The sequence below is a fragment of the Oncorhynchus keta genome, chromosome 13 (genome assembly GCF_023373465.1).
Source record: "Oncorhynchus keta strain PuntledgeMale-10-30-2019 chromosome 13, Oket_V2, whole genome shotgun sequence".
In the NCBI taxonomy this organism is placed as follows: domain Eukaryota; kingdom Metazoa; phylum Chordata; class Actinopteri; order Salmoniformes; family Salmonidae; genus Oncorhynchus; species Oncorhynchus keta.
The window spans coordinates 32046369-32063147 of record NC_068433.1 but is presented as its reverse complement, the minus strand read 5'-3'; the positions used below and the strand labels follow the sequence as shown (position 1 = coordinate 32063147).

Here is a 16779-nt window from a genome sequence, read left to right as displayed (position 1 = left end):
AGGTCAGAAGGTCATTATTCCCAAATCACTACATCCAGAGATGCTTATCCACATACACTCCAGTCACGTTGGCGGTGATGCATGCTACCGCCAGGCTCGTGAAACATTATACTGGCCAAACATGCAAGCAGAAATTAAAGACTTCGTCAGCAACTGTACCACATGCAACGAGTATGCTCATGAACAGCAAAAGGAAACCATGATGTCACACGAACTGCCCACAAGGGCCTGGCAAATCGTCAGCATGGACTTATTCAGCCACAGACAAAAGGACTATCTTCTCATCGTTGATCACTACTCTGACTTTTGGGAAATTGAACTGCTCCCTGACTTGTCTGCAGAGACGGTCACAAAGCGCTGCAAGGCACAGTTTGCAAGGCAAGGTCAGCCTGACAAGGTAATCACAGACAATGGCCCACAATTCACTGCACAGTTCAAGCGTTTCGCCTCAGAATGGGAGTTTGACCACGTGACCTTCTCTCCAAGACACCCAAAAGCAAATGGCAAGGCAGAATCAGCTGTCAAGATTGCAAAAAACCTGTGAAGCAGGGCCTTGCGCGACAGAAACGACCCATGGAAAGCGATCTTACAGTGGAGGAACACACCCACCGAAAACATGGACAGCAGCCCAGCACAACGCCTTCTGTCCAGACGTCTGAAGACTACCATCCCCATAGCTAACAAGCTACTTGAGCCCTGCGTCATGGTTGGCGTCACAGAAAGCAGCTCGCTAAGTGCTTCTACGACCGGACTGCTCGAGACCTACCAGAGCTGGAGGTGGGTGAAACGATAAGGATGAAACCGCTGCCGGGAGACCACACAGGACTTTGGAGGCTGGGCACATGCAGAGAGTTGCACCACGTTCTTACCTGGTGTATGTTGGTGGCTCCCTCTATCGTCGCAATCGGGTGGCTCTGCGCGTAGCAGAGCAGACAAACCAGAACACGCCATACACTCACCTAGATGAGCTGGTTCACAGTCCAGGCCTAAGGGTAAGGGGTGCAGAATTGAGACATGGGCCAACTGAAGGTGAGGCTTCTACTCCACCAAGCTCTCCAGCTCGTGCCCCTAATCCTACCCCTGTCAGAGCCAATACTTACTCACGGGTGGGTCGGCTGTGCAAGCCACCGGACAGGCTTACTCTGTAAGCAAGGGACTGTTAACTTGCCCTCGGTTAATTAAAATCTATATTTTTTCTTAAAGAATTCAATTGAAATTAAAAAAGGAAGATGACAACTGAAGTAAAAAAAAGAAAATGTAATGCTTTTTCTATTGTTATGACCTGACTGTTAAAAATGTAATGTTATACCTTTATGTTTGCACTTTCTATTGAAAAGGATGATGTTACGGAGTCTAGTTGATAGGTAATCGACTAGCCGGACTGTTCCCCGGACTCCAGTTGTAGGGATTTGTACAATGCACAAACAAGGCTATTGAACCTAACATTGGTGTCTGTCTTTATTCCTTTATCTAACATATCATACTGAAACAAATATCCCACTGTATCTTCAATATGGAATGAGTTGAAAACCTACAAACCTCAGATTTCCCACTTCCTGGTTTGATTTTTTTCTTAGGTTCTTGTCTGCCATATGAGTTCTGTTATACTCACAGAAACTCCATAGTGTTTTCTATCCAAATATACTAATAATATGCATATCTTAGCTTCTGGGACTGAGTAGCAGGCAGTTTACTCTCGACCACCTCTGGGCACCTTATTCATCCAAGCTACTCAATACTGCCCCCAGCCATAAGAAGTTAAGAGTATGTGAACATATGCTACTATTCTATCTTTTCCCTGATTAATTTCACAGCATGTAAGAGGATTTGCCAATTTGAAGACCCTGTTGACATCTGTGACTTTGCATTGACAGTGGTCTAATAGGCTAATGCCTAGGCCTATATTGGATGAGGGGTTACACTCAGGCTTCCTGTGTCTAATGTAAATATTGCTGAGTAATAGGCCTAATGGGCGAGGGGTTAGGATAAGATAAGATAGATAGGGGAAGTGTAAACTCCGATGGCCCACAACAAATCTACTGTAGGCCTGTCATATTTCAATAGAAAACAATATAAATTGATTGTCCATTTTAAAAATATATATTTTACCTTTTTTTAACTAGGCAAGTCAGTTAAGAACAAATGGTTATTTACAATGACGGCCTACCCCATACCAATAAACACATGAATACAAACTGAATCTACATGCCGTGTTAAAAAAATATTCATAAACCGTTATAGCTGGAAATATATTTACAAAGTACAAACCAGTGATAGCCTACAAATCCCGAAAGTCTTAGCAGGGTCCAATTTGACAATCGTCCAATCCGCGTCATGACAGCTACGCACGTGACTCTGGGTGAAGTTATTCCTGAGAGAGCGGTGCAAAACAGACTGACAAATCCAGGAACGGAGAATTGCAGTTTGTGTGTAAGTAATACAAATTACGATAAAAAATACCGCGGCGAATAAATTGGGTGGGCTTTTCGGCAGCTGTTGGTTGATGTTATGTTGTGCTGAGACGAGAGAAACGTTCGCCGTTGTGTTCTAAAGTAGCTGTTGGTTTGTGTTGGGCCTTCGCTATTTCCTGGTCGATGCTCGCGAGCTCATTCTATGGATGTGATGCACTGGCTCCAGTTTTGGCTTTGCGCTCTTGCTGGAATGGGGGGCAAAGTTGTAAAAGTTGTCTTATCGTGTGTTTGAAGCCTTTATTTATGAAACATTGCTTTCAGTTGGTGGTTATTTTTTGTGTTTACAATGTTATTTGAGCCGTAATGTCTAGTATTGAAGCAGAACGTTTTTTATTTTCTTTCAGCGCAACATTGAAGCTAGTTTTGCATTCCATTTCTCCTTCACCTCACTTGATTTTGGGGGGGATCGGGCTAGTCAGCAAGCAGGAATTACAAGTAAAGTCAGTTAGAATACAAAACGTTCCCGAGATGAGTAACGTTAGCGTGATATGGTTTCAATTCAAAACACTATTCGTTTCCCATATTTCTGCATTGAAAGTCTGACTTCACTTGTGACAGTCCCGTGCTAGTGCTACTTTGTTGCTACAGTATTTGCCACTCACACTGACACAAATGGAAAGTGGGGAGGTTGTCTGTCATGCATTGTATCATATTAGCATCGACCATGAAAGTCATCGTGATTAAAAATCTCAGAGCTCGAAAGGAACATTATTGAATCATTAACGTTACAGACCTCGTGTGGATATTTTTTAGCACATAAATGTATCCAAATGGTTTTTAATATTGCATTCATCCAAAAGAGGTAACCAGAATATAGGACAGAATGCTTGACCCAAATGGCATCCTATTCTCTATATGGAGCGCTAAGTTTGACCAGGGTCCATACTCTGGTCAAAAGTAGTGCACTATGTAGGGTATATGGTGCTATTTTGGATGTAAACCAGTGTTTGACCCACTTGCAGCATCAGCCTACAGTATGATAATATCAACAACAATGCAGGTATTGATTTAGCCCTTTTGGGGGGAGGTCTGTTTCTGTGTATGTCTCTGTCTGTCTCTGTGTTTGTGTGATGGATTGAATAGATAAGAGTAGTTTGTAGTAATGTACTGTATGATGAGGCTTGCTTAGCTAGGGCAGCCCCCTTGTCTCCCACTGCCTCCCACCCAGGCAGTGGTCACTTGTCAAATATTCTGAACAAAAATATAAATGCAACCATTTCAAATATGTTGCTCAGATACAGTTCATATAAGGAAATCACTAAATTCATTAGGCCCTAAATTCATTAGGCCCTAACCAATCAGAATGAGTTTTTCCCCTCAAAAGGGCTTTATTACAGACAGAAATACTCCTCAGCACCACCACCCCTTCCCTCCTCTGACGATCCTGCAGGTGAAGCAGCTAGATGTGGAAATTGTGGCCTGGCATGGTTACACGTGGTCTGCGGTTGTGAGGCCGGTTGGACATGCTGACATATTCTTTAAAACGATGTTGGATGCGGCTTATGGTTGAGAAATTAACATAAAATTCTCTGGAAACAACTCTGGAGGAAATGAGAGAACTGCACATTTTAGTGACCTTTTATTGTCCCCAGCACAAGGTACACCTGTGTAATGATTATGCTGTTTAATCAGCTTCTTAATATGCCACTAGCAGGGATAATAACACATTTGGGCACAACATTTGATAGCTTTCTGTGCGTGTGGAACATTTGAGATCTTATTTCAGTTCATGGGACCAGCACTTTACATGTTGCGTTTATATTTTTGTTCAGTGTATATATTTGTCTGTGTTTGTGTGTGTCTGGCGGGTGTGTGTCAAACGTTTTAAATAGCGATGCTCTTTGTCTCGACGCAGTGTAGCACTACCTCATTGGTACAGTATGTTGATGTGACCCGATGTTGCTATATCAGCTATAGAGACTGGCACTTTAAATGAAATTATTGTCAAGACTTATACCTTTAGCATTTAGAGGGACAATCCAAACTTTGACTTTTAAATCAGTGATATATAGGCCTATCCATTGAAGAATGTACCCTGTAAATGCCTCATGAGCTTAGCTCACCTGACCCCCAAAATATAAGCTGTATCACAACCGGATGTGATTGGGAGTCCCATAGGGCGGAACACAATTGGCACAGCGTCGTTCAGGTTTGGCCGGTGTAGGCCGTTGTTGTAAATAATAATTTGTTCTTAACTGACTTAACTAGTTAAATAAAGGTTCAATTTAAAAAAATGTTTTACTCCATTGCTGCTAAACAATATAATAAACAAACACGGTTTAGTTTCAAAACATGGTTAAAACGAACAGTTTGTTCTCATGGATGGTCTGTCCTTGCATCCATATGAATTTGACAGTGGTTAGACCTACATTTCCTCATCCCTCAGCTGTTTACCAAAAAGGTGTCGGGGTTGACTGCTGTGTTCATTTTTCGAATCCCGGATTGCCCTGTTAAACTGACATCAACCAACCGTTGGTTGATATTCCGGTGCTGGAGTAAACCAGGCTGAACTAGGCTATATGATGCTAAATATAACTCAAGTGGTCACTACTTCAAACTGTAATAGCTGCTCCTTGAGATGAGCGGTTTGATTTGTGTGGTGTAGTGTGTGTGTGTGTGTGTGTGTTAGGGTAGGGGTTTGAAATAATTTCACCATATGAATAGTATCATACATTTTTGTTGGATATCAGATATCCAAGGCAACTCTGCTACAGCCAAGGCTAGCTAATTTGTTGCATCCACAATGTTATTTATCATCCAATATAACAATGACTGTCTTGACTGGAGTAGGCTAGAAGCTAGTTAAGGATCCGCCAGTTTTTTTTCCATTTTCGTCTAAAATGACATGCACAAATCTAACTGCCTGTATTTCAGGACCTGAAGCAAGGATATGTATATTCTTGATATCATTTGAAAGGAAACACTTTGAAGTTTGTGGAAATGTGAAATTAATGTACGAAAATATAACACAGTACAAAAAAATGGCATGTTTTTTCTTTGTATGCTAGAGAAATGCCATAATGTATTATTCCAGCCCAGGTGCAATTCAGATTCTGGTCACTAGGTGGCAGCAGTGTATGCGCAATGAACCATTGCATTTCTGTGAAAAAAGACGAATCAATACTGCCCAAATGTGCCAAAAAATGTATTAATAACTTTTCATGTTCATTATAATGCACTCTCCTCAAACAATAGCATTGTATTATTTCACTAATAGCTACTGTAAATTGGACAGTGCAGTTAGATTAACACGAATTTAAGCTTTCTGCCAATATAAGATATGTCTATGTCCTGGGAAATGTTCTTGTTACTTACAACCTCATCGCGTTAGCTCAACCGTCCCTCGGGGCACCCACCGATCTTGTAGAGGCTAGCTAAGCTCGCTAGCTAGGCTAATTGAGGCCACATGCTGCACTTTCTCCCCAACCTCATTCAGATAAAACAGCCTACCTGTTGGTTGCTTGTTTTAGCCTACTTCTAATAAAAAATTAAAAAATGTATTATGCAATTTTATTGCATTGCATTGAGCTGCTTTGATTGGCCAACATAAACAATAAGCTACCTCTCACTTTCTCCATATATCGCTAACTCTCTTTGTTCAGTATGTTTTATTGTGGTTTGCACCATGCACGTCATAACTACATTAAAACGTTTTTTATTCAATGAATAATTTAACATTTTTCTTTCAGCCTTAGCAGAATATGTAGAATTGCAGGAAATTTGCTTTAAAACGGCTACATTTTGTCACTGCAGCCAACAGGAGGGCCTCTAAATTTTCGGACAGCGACCGCATCATTGACCATGCTCATGGCTACGCCTACCACCTAAGCGCCATGTTGTTCCTGAAAAAATTATTGTATGTAACAATACCACATGGATATTTTAATTTAATGTCGGAAAAAGTATTTCCGTGTTAAAATCAGATTAAAATAGGCCTATTTCTCGGGCCAAAATGTAAAACCCACACAAGTTTCTGAAAACAAACGTTCGTTCGGATATTTGAATAACTGCACATCCGTGTGTGTTTTTAAAAAATATACCTCAGCTTGATTCATAGCTGTGTGTGTTGATATACACTGAGTGTGCAAACATCAGAAACACCTGTACTGAACACTTTCCATGACAGACTGACCAGATTTAAGTACATTCAGGTGGCAGGCGCAACTGTTTGTGTGTGTCAAGAGCTGCAACGCTGATGGGTTTTTCACGCTCAACAGATTCCCATGTCTATCAAGAATGGTCCACCACCCAAAGGTCATCCAGCCATCTTGCCATAACTGTGGGAAGCATTGGAGTCTGCATGGGCCAGCATCCATGTGGAATGCTTTCGACATTTTATAGAATCCATGCCCCAATGAATTGAGGCTGTTCTGAAACACCTTCCCAATTAATTGTTGTCTGCAAAGTAGGCATTAAACATTGTTGTAGATACATCTCATTATGGGCATTAATATGGGGTTTGTCCCCCCCTTTGCGGCTATAACAGCCTCCATTCTTCTGGAAAGGCTTTCCACTAGATGTTGGAACATTGCTGCGGGGACTTGCTTCCATTCAGCAACAAGAACATAAGTGAGGTCGGGGACTGATATGTTGGGCGATTAGACCTGGCTCACAGTCGGCGTTCCAATTCATTCCGAATGTGTTAGATGGGGTTGAGGTCAAGGCTCTGTACAGGCCAGTCAAGTTGTTCCACACCAATCTTGACAAACCATTTCTGTATGGACCTCACTTTGTGCACGGGGGAATTGTCATGCTGAAACAGGAAAGGACCTGCCTTTTTTAATTCTGTAATTTTAATTTCCATCTTCCGTTGATTTATTTATCTCCTAACTTTTGCCACACACTGCGAAGCTCTATAGTATATACTGTAGCCTATTGCCTCTTTGATGACTTATGATTGGCCAACAACAAGTTACATGCGCCACGCTCATCTCTCGTGAAAAGCAAGAGCAGCAGCATAAATCATAAATGTTCTCTCTCTGCTGCAACTCTGCTGCATTCGGATTTGTACAGGCCCCTCCTGACAAGTCAGTTAGAATTACACGTACCTGAGACCCGTAACAATCATATCCAACCCAGAAATGTGACATTTAGAATTCTGAATCCGGACCCTCTCTGGTCCTGGATCGGGTCTCGGGTATTTGGGTACAGGTGGATCTGTGAAGACCTCTAATGTGGTTCTACTTTTTGGGGATAACCATGAGTGGAAACAGTCCCAATGACTTTATTAATCAATATTGATATCTTATGTTTTGTTCTCTGACCTCTCTCCTCTCCTTCTATCTTCTCTCCTCCTGTAGAGTCAGTGGAAGAAGCACTCCCCTGTAGAGTCATGGCCTCTGCATCAATACCAGTCTACAACCGCTCAAATAACCCCCTGGAGAACAGCTCTAGTCAGAATGTAAGGATCTCGCTCTATTCCTCGCTTCTCTTTCCCTTCTCTCTGTCTTTCTCTATTTGAATTCAAAGAGCTCTCTATACTCGCATGTTATTTCTCAAACTCTCTCTCTCTGTTCTATTTTTTTTGGTGGTTTGCAGCATATATTATTAGCTCTACTGATACCGTACTACCGACCACATCTAATAAGCTGTTTCAGCGGTTAGGCTGAGCAGGGAAGATGATGGTGCCAGTCCACACTAATACATGCAAACTCTCATCTCTCTCACTTACATACTTGTATGCATTCACACATCCCTCTACACCAGGAATCCCCAGTAGTGTGGGCCACCGGGTATTTTATTTGGCCCCACAAGTTTTCTTTGCAAAAATTTCTTAAACTATTTTCGCTTTATCATTATGGGGTATTGTGTGTAGATAGATGAGGGGGATTTTTAATTTTTTTTTTATCCATCTGCAATCTCAAGTCAGTGACCAAACTTTTTAACCATGCATTTCCTAGGTTGCTGCTGTTACTAGCTACTTACACTCTTCTGTCATTAATAAGTTATGGTGGCTCTACCTAACATCCATAGGCAGTAGTGCTGTCTTACTCACGGCTGTGTTGAAAGCTCTTATGTAGGAACTCTGTCTGTACAGTTCCGGCAGCCAGCATGAAAGCAATTTATTGCACATAGTTTTTTTTTAGATCATGTGTCAGTTGGGTCAAATTCTTTTTAAACGTTCCTTCGGCCTTCCAGGATAGTGTACACGGTATAGAGTTTTTGTCAATACAGACACCCTCTGTCTGTACTCATTCCTATTGGCTCTCGAATCAGGAAGTCCTCGAGTGGCGGGCCAATAAAAACAGTGCTCTTATAGCATTGACTGTTGAGGGTTTTCCATGCAAAACAAATGACGGCTAGGTACAGTACTATGGACACAAGTGTGGCTTTGTCGAGACCTAGGGAGGCTAGACGCCAAAGGAAACAGTGCCCCTTGCTAGACACACAAACACTTTCTCTCTCACACACACACACACACACACACACACACACACACTCTTGCGCATGCGGATGTACACATGCTAAACAGTAGCCTCATTCTCTTTCTCTCCCTCTCTCTCGCATACAGTACATCCCTGAAGATTTAGTGTTTTGTTAGCTGTTACTCTTCCTGCGGTCCAAACAGGAACAAAACAACACATCATAATATAACAGTAGACTACATCATAAATAATACAATGCATCATAATAAAACAGTAGGCTACATCATAATAATACAATACATCATAAAACAATAGCCTACATCATAATACAATACATCATAATAAAACAATAGGCTACATCATAATAATACAATACATCATCATAAAATATAGCCGACATCATAATAATACAATAGGCTACATCATAATAATACAATACATCATCATAAAATAATAGCCGACATCATAATAAAACAATACATCATAATAAAACAATAGGCTACATCATAATAATACAATACATCATCATAAAATAATAGCCGACATCATAATAAAACAATACATCATAATAAAACAATAGGCTACATCATAATAATACAATACATCATAAAATAATAGCCGACGTCATAATAAAACAATACATCATAATAAAACAATAGGCTACATCATAATAATACAATACATCATACAAGACATTGTGCATATACATCATACAAGACATTGTGCAAATTTGCACAGCTCCTTTATTAAACATTTACAATATTAAAACAATACAATATTACAAAATGTGTGTTTTGTAGTGTGTGTGTCTTCACAGTGTGCGTTGTACTGTGAAATGTTTTTTTTTAATCTGATTGTACTGCTAGCTTGAGTTAAGTGATGTGTAAGAGTTCCATGTAGTCATGGCTCTGTAGTGCTGTGCGTTTCCCAGCCTCTCTTCTGGACTTGGGGACTGAGAAGAGACCCCTGGTGGCATGTCTTGTAGTGGTATGTACTATATGGGTGTCTGAGCTGTGTGTTAGCTGTTTGAACAGACAGTTCGGTGCTTTCAACAAGTCAATACCTCTCACAAAGACAAGTAGTGATGCAGTCAATCTCTCCTCCACTTTGAGCCAGGAGAGATTGACATGCATGTTCTTAATATTAGCCCTCTGTGTACATCGAAGGTCCACCTGTGCTGCTTCTTTCTGCGACAAGTGTAATTTGCCTATGTCCATCTTTTCAGCACTTGACCATATAACTGGGCTGGAGTCCAGGTGTAATAAAACCAGGGGCAGTGGGACTTGCTTTGTGGAATGTGATGTCAAAAAAGCAGAGCATCTCTTTATTACGGACATACTTCTCCCCATCTTTACATCCATTGAATCTATATGTTTTGAACATGACAGTTTACAATCTAAGGTAACACCAAGTCATTTAGACTCCTCAAGTTGTTCAACAGCCACACCATTTATTACCAGATTCAGCTGGGGTCTAGAACGTAGTGAATGATTTGTACCAAATACAATGCCCTTAGTTTCAGAGATGTTCAGGACTAAGGCTGTTGCGGTGACCATATTACCGCCACACCCGGCAGTCATGAGTCATGGCCACAGTAAAATTCCACATCACCGTTAGGTCAAGGTAATCTCCTTTTTATGCACTTTGGACTTACTTTGGTATTACCCAATTTGCTAACAACCATCAGGTCACTAATGGCCTGGTACTCTGGGCTCTATTGTCCCTCTAACCACTCGGGCATCAATGCAAGTACAATCACAAAACACATCAAAACAGTATGTTGCTTTTAAAGCTCACCTCACTGTGATGATCAACTTGAAGAAAGTTCAACAGCAGGTTGAAGCTGAGTGTAAAACATGGTCAATGTGGATTTAGCTTCAAAGCCTAACATAACGATATGGACAGCACTTCCTAAGGTGATTATTGATTCAAAAACACCCATAGACATATTAGAGCCTATGCATACACAATCGGCTTAGGAGCCCAAGCCCCCCAAAAGGAATTAGAATGATTGTTATACAATACATTGCCTACTGCGTACAGTACCAGTCAAAAGTTTGGACACCTGCTTATTCCAGGGTTTTTCTTTACAAGTACAATTTTTTTCATTGTAGAATAATAGTGAAGACATCAAAACTATGAAATCACACATGGAATCATGTAGTAACCAAAAAAGTATTAAACAACTCCAAATATAGCTTTAGGTACGCTTGTTATTCTCTCAACCAGCTTCATGTGGTAGTCACCTGGAATGCGTTCCCTTTAACATTTGTGCCTTTTCTGGACATTTGTGGAATTTCTTAACACTTAATGTGTTTGAGCCAATTGTGTTGTGACAAGGTAGGGGTGGTATACAGAAGATAGCCCTATTTGGTAAAAGACCAAGTCTATATTATGGCAAGAACGGCTCAAATAAGCAAAGAGAAACCACAGTCCATCATTACTTTAAGACATGAAGGTCAGTCTATCCAGAACATTTCAAGAACTTTGAAAGTCTCTTCAAGTGCAGTCGCAAAAACCATCAAGCGCTATGATGAAACTGGCTCTCATGATGACCGCTATAGGAATGGAAGACCCAGAGTTACCTCTGCTGCAGAGGATAAGTTCATTAGATATACCAGCCTCAGAAATTGCAGCCTAAATAAATGCTTCAGAGTTCAAGTAACAGACACATCTCAACAGCAACTGTTCAGAGGAGACTGAGTGAATCAGGCTTTTAGCTATTCAGGACCAGTTTATTACTGGCCACCCATTCTATAACTGACCAATTCTTTACTAAGAGTTTGACTTCATTAGCTGTGGTTGCTGATGTGTTTATGGTTGAGTCATCAGCATACATGGACACACATGCTTTGTTTAATGCCAGTGGCACGTCATTGGTAAAAATACAAAAGAGTAGAGGGCCCAGAGAGCTGCCCTGTGGTACACCAAACTTTACATTTGACATAAGACAAGCTTCTATTAAAGGAAACCATTTGAGTTATATTTGATAGATAGCGCTGAATCCACTATGCCAGAAGTTGAAAAGCCATAATACAAGTTTTCTTTTTTCTCCAACAACCGGTTATGGTCAATATCAAAGGCTGCACTAAAATCTAACAGTACAGTTCGACAATCTTCTTAACAATTTCTTTCAACCAATCATCAGTCATTTGTGTCAGTGCAGTACATGTTGAGTGCCCTTCTCTATAAGCATGTGAAAGTCTGTTGTTAATTTGTTCACAACTTTTACATTAAGGCTGTATCTTAACAAAATGTGGAAAAACTCAAGGGGCATTTAACATGTAGGCTATTGATTATAGACCTAATTAAGTTGAGGTTTCCTCTCCTCACTTTTCTCAGACAATTTATGGCAAGGGCTGTTTTCTCGTCTCCTAACGCTGCTGCTGTCGCCAATATTCTGGTTAATTTAGCTGTTTTGCACACAGCGAAATGGTCTAGGAAAAGCCAATTCAACAGCGCACTGGTGTGTTTCAGGACAGGGGCTGCTATCCAATGCGGTAGAAATCTCTTTTTGTTATAAAATATAATTTGTATTCGTGTTGCGCCATTGTTCCTATGAGATATAACCACATACAATTTCAGTAGCACGTGTCTTAAAGTGATGGACTGTGTCGCCCCCATGGCCTCCACAATTGATTAGTCCCCTCAGACAGATGCGAATCAGACAAGTGTCATGTTTTTTGCTTCTGCTCTGCTAAAAAAAATTCTGTCAACCAACAGCCTATCGACCAAACAATCTAAATGGGTTCAGCCTTAATTGATGGACCATGTCAAATTGGCTAGCTAGCTAATAACAGATCACGTCAATATGGCTAGTTAACGTGCTAACTCTCCGGGGATAAACTAAATGGCTATATCCAAATATTGTTTGATTTGCTTGCCATCTATAGTGGTGACGACAGTAGTCCGATTGACAACTTTACCAGAACGAGAACTTGCAGATGTCAAGCTGTATAACTCTGATAGAGCTCTGCATCGTATTGTGACGGTTTATTGATAATGCCTTGGTGGCACACTGAGTTGAGATATTGGAATCCTCTTGTCTTAACCTGTGTATTTTGAACAAAGAAGGAAGTAAATGCCGTATGTATCTTTCTCTTTAAGGAGGTGTGTGTGTGTGTGTGTGTGTGTGTGTGAGCCCTATTAATGTTCCACTGTCTGTTTTGATGGCAGGCATCCAGAGAGAGTCTGAAGATGGAACCACTGGCAGTCACCCTACTGCCCGGAGAGGAGAGAGTCATAGGTGAGTTTTCTAAACTGTTTCTGGGTGAATCTCAATTGTATTTCCTTGATTGCGTGCATCCTCGCTCCTCAAAATGTATTGGAGGAGCCTCAGATCTTCTGCTCCAATGTGCTTTGAGAGGGAAGAAATAAAGAATTGAGGAAATATTATTGAGATTCGCTCTCTGTCTCAAAGGAACCTCTCATGACAGCAACTCTCACTAGTGGTTAGTTTCAGATTCCATAGATGGTTACATCATATAGGATTTCTTGAATGTGATCTGTATTTAGCCTTGTAACCTTTCTCTAGCTGTCTTAGAGGAACTTCTCATAACAGGAAGAACTTGTGTTTTTTTTTCTCTAGCCTTGAAATTTGGTGACATCATTCAGCTGCAGTAGTTGGTGTCTTAGAATACTTACAGTGCATTCGGAAAGTATTCAGACCCCTCGACTTTTTCCACATTTTGTTACGTTACAGCCTTACTCTAAAATTGATACTTTTTTTCTTGCTGTTGTATAATGTATGTCAACCCTTAAATTGGTCATCAAATTTGATCTGATCTTCATCTAAGTCACAACAGACAAACAGTGTGCTTAAACTAATAACACATACATTATTGTATTTCCTTGTCTGTATTGAATACATCATTTAAACAAACATTCACAGTGTAGGTTGGAAAAGGTATGTGAACCCCTAGGCTAATGACTTCTCCAAAAGCTAATTGGACTCCACGTTAGCGGACTCCTGACTCCAATCAATGAAATGACATTGGAGAGGTTGTTTAGAGCTGCTCTGCCCTATAAAAAAACACTCAAGAAATTTGGGTTTGCTATTCACTAGAAGCATTGCATGATGTGAACCATGCCTCAAACAAAAGAGATCACAGAAGACCTAAGATTAAGAATTGTTGACTTGCATAAAGCTGGAAACGGTTACAAAAATATCTCAAAGTCTTGATCATCAGTCCACAGTAAGACATTGTCTATAAATGGAGAAAGTTCAGCACTGTTGTTACTCTCCCTAGGAGTAGCAGTCCTGCAAAGATGACTGCAAGAGCACAACGCAGAATGCTCAGTGAGGTTAAGAAGAAACCTAGAATGTCAGCTAAAGACTTACAGAAATATCTGTAACATGCAAACATCTCTGTTGACGAGTCTACGATATGTGAAACACTAAACAAGAATGGTGTTCATGGGAGGACACCACGGAAGAAGCCTCTGCTGTCCAAAAAAAGTTGGCAAAAGTGTACCTGGATGTTCCACAGCGCAACTGGCAAAATATTCTGTGGACAGATGAAACTACAGTTGAGTTGTTTGGAAGTTTAGCCTAACATTCTCCTGCAAAATGTCTTGATATGTCTGCCAATTGAAACTCAAATGAAGTTTGGTGACGCAATAGGACAACGACCCAAAACAGAGAAGTAAATCAACAGAATGGCTTCAACAGAAGAAAATACCCCTTCTGGGGTGGCCCAGTCAGAGTCCTGACCTTAACCCGATTAGAAAAGTTGTGGCTTGACCTCGAAAGCAGTTCACACCAGACATCCCAAGAATATTGCTGAACTGAAGCAGTTTTGTAAACAGGAATGGTCCAAAGTTCCTCCTGACCGTTGGGCAGGTCTTATCCACAACTACAGAACATGTTTGGTTGATGTTATTGCTGCCAAAGGAGGGTAAACCAGTTATTAAATCCAAGAGATCACAAACTTTTTCCACCCTGCACTGTGAATGTTTACACGGTGTGTAAAGACATGAAAATGTATAATTGTTTGTTATTAGTTTAAGAAGACTGTCTGTTGTGACCTAGATGAAGATCAGATCAAATTTTATGACTAATTTATGCAGAAATCCAGGTATTTTTTTGGTGGTTAAGTTTGTCTCTCCTCATTTGATAGTAAAGCAATTATCACACAAGTCAGAGTTATACTTCAACTAAATCTTTAATCACTTATTAGGGAGCAGGTCAATACAACCAGTGGCGGTTCTAGACCATTTCAACTGGGGGGGCAAGCTGGGGCCAGTTGTACTGTTAGAGGGGCCAGTTACATTAGACGTTATTGTTGTCATATCGTTTTCTTCACTGCATTGCAGGCGAAAGACCATGTTCATAATCATCATCGTTGCCACGGTCTAATAAACGGATGTAAAAAAAAAAAGAACGATAGCAAAAATTAGTTATGTAAAAATGATTTCATACTCCACATTTAGGGGGACCACAAGGGAGGCGAAAATTGTCACAGGGGCACTGCCCCCACCCCCCTGGCCCGTCCCCAGAACCGCTAGTGAATACAACTCACATATAAAAAGTGAATCGATTGAGTGCTCTACGATAATAATGGCTGGTCGACGATTCACGCTCAGATGATTCGCTCAGATGATTCGTTGAGAGCTCAGAGACAAAATAGCCAAGATACACCCCTTTCAACCTACATGACGAACAACGGATATATAGAATAGGTCACGAGGTTAAGATCTGTATGAAAGATACTGTCTGCTATGTATTATAGGTATCTGCTGTGTCAACAATTTTCATTGTGTAGAGACCAGTGTCTGGCCCTCCGACTCCAAACTGGAACCATCTCTCCCTGATACGGTATAGAGCAGAAGCATTAACTCGTGCTCTTTAGGTTTTATCACCCAAAAGACATTGTAAATCTCCTCCCAGAGGCCCATCCTCAGTAGAACACACACACAGTAGTTAACAGAATACACTATTCTGTGCAATAAAATATTATAACAATCTTGCAATTTTCCACCATAATTTCCAAAGGGTTCATGTACTTTTTCTTGGCACTATACATTATTTTATAAGAAAGAAATTCTCATCACACAATAACCCATAATGACAAAGCAAAAACTGTTTTTTAGAAATGTTTGCAAATGTATAAAAAAAGTCAAACTTACCTTACATACAGTGGGGAAAAAGTATTTAGTCAGCCACCAATTTTGCAAATTCTCCCACTTAAAAAGATGAGAGGCCTGTAATTTTCATCATAGGTATACACTTCAACTATGACAGACAAAATGAGAAGAAATAAATCCAGAAAATCACATTGTAGGATTTTTTAAAATGAATTTATTTGCAAATTATGGTGGAAAATAAGTATCACATCTGGAGGAAACCCCGCACCATCCCTACAGTGAAGCATGGTGGTGGCAGCATCATGCTGTAGGGATATTTTTCAGTGGCAGGGAGACTAGTCAGGATCAAGGGAAAGATGAACGGAGCAAAGTACAGAGATCCTTGATGAAAACCTACTCCAGAGCACTCAGGACCTCAGACTGGGGCGAAGGTTCACCTTCCAACAGGATAACAACCCTAAGCACATAGCCAAGACAATGCAGTAGTGGCTTCGGGACAAATCTCTGAATGTCCTTGAGTGGCCCAGCCAGAGCCCGGACTTGAAACCGATTAAACAACTCTGGAGAGACCTGAAAATAGCTGTGATGTGACGATCCCCATCCAACCTGACAGAGCTTGAGAGCATCTGCAGAGAAGAATGAGAGAAACAACCCAAATACAGGTGTGCCAAGCTTGTAACATCATACCCATACTCAAGGCTGTAATTGCTGCCAAATGTGCTTCAACAAAGTACTGCGTAAAGGGTCTGAATACTTTATGTAAATGTGATATTTCGGGAAATATTTTTAATACATTTTCTAACATTTCTAAACTGTTATTGTTTTTTCATTATGGGGTGTTGGTTGTGTGTGTGTGT

At 40.6% G+C, this 16779-nt stretch overlaps 1 protein-coding gene across 2 annotated transcripts in view; it reads left to right on the top strand.

Annotated features, from left to right (window-relative positions):
- The first annotated feature begins 2312 nt into the window (after positions 1–2312).
- LOC118392210 (myotubularin) overlaps positions 2313–16779 on the top strand; it is a 60431-nt gene continuing 45964 nt past the window's right edge. For both annotated transcript variants that reach the window (XM_035783944.2, XM_035783943.2), the window contains exons 1-3: positions 2313–2430; positions 7772–7872; positions 13013–13082. In XM_035783944.2, coding sequence (XP_035639837.1) covers positions 7804–7872; positions 13013–13082 — 139 coding nt within the window. In that variant the 5' untranslated portion in view covers positions 2313–2430; positions 7772–7803. The remainder of the gene's footprint in view (positions 2431–7771; positions 7873–13012; positions 13083–16779) is intronic.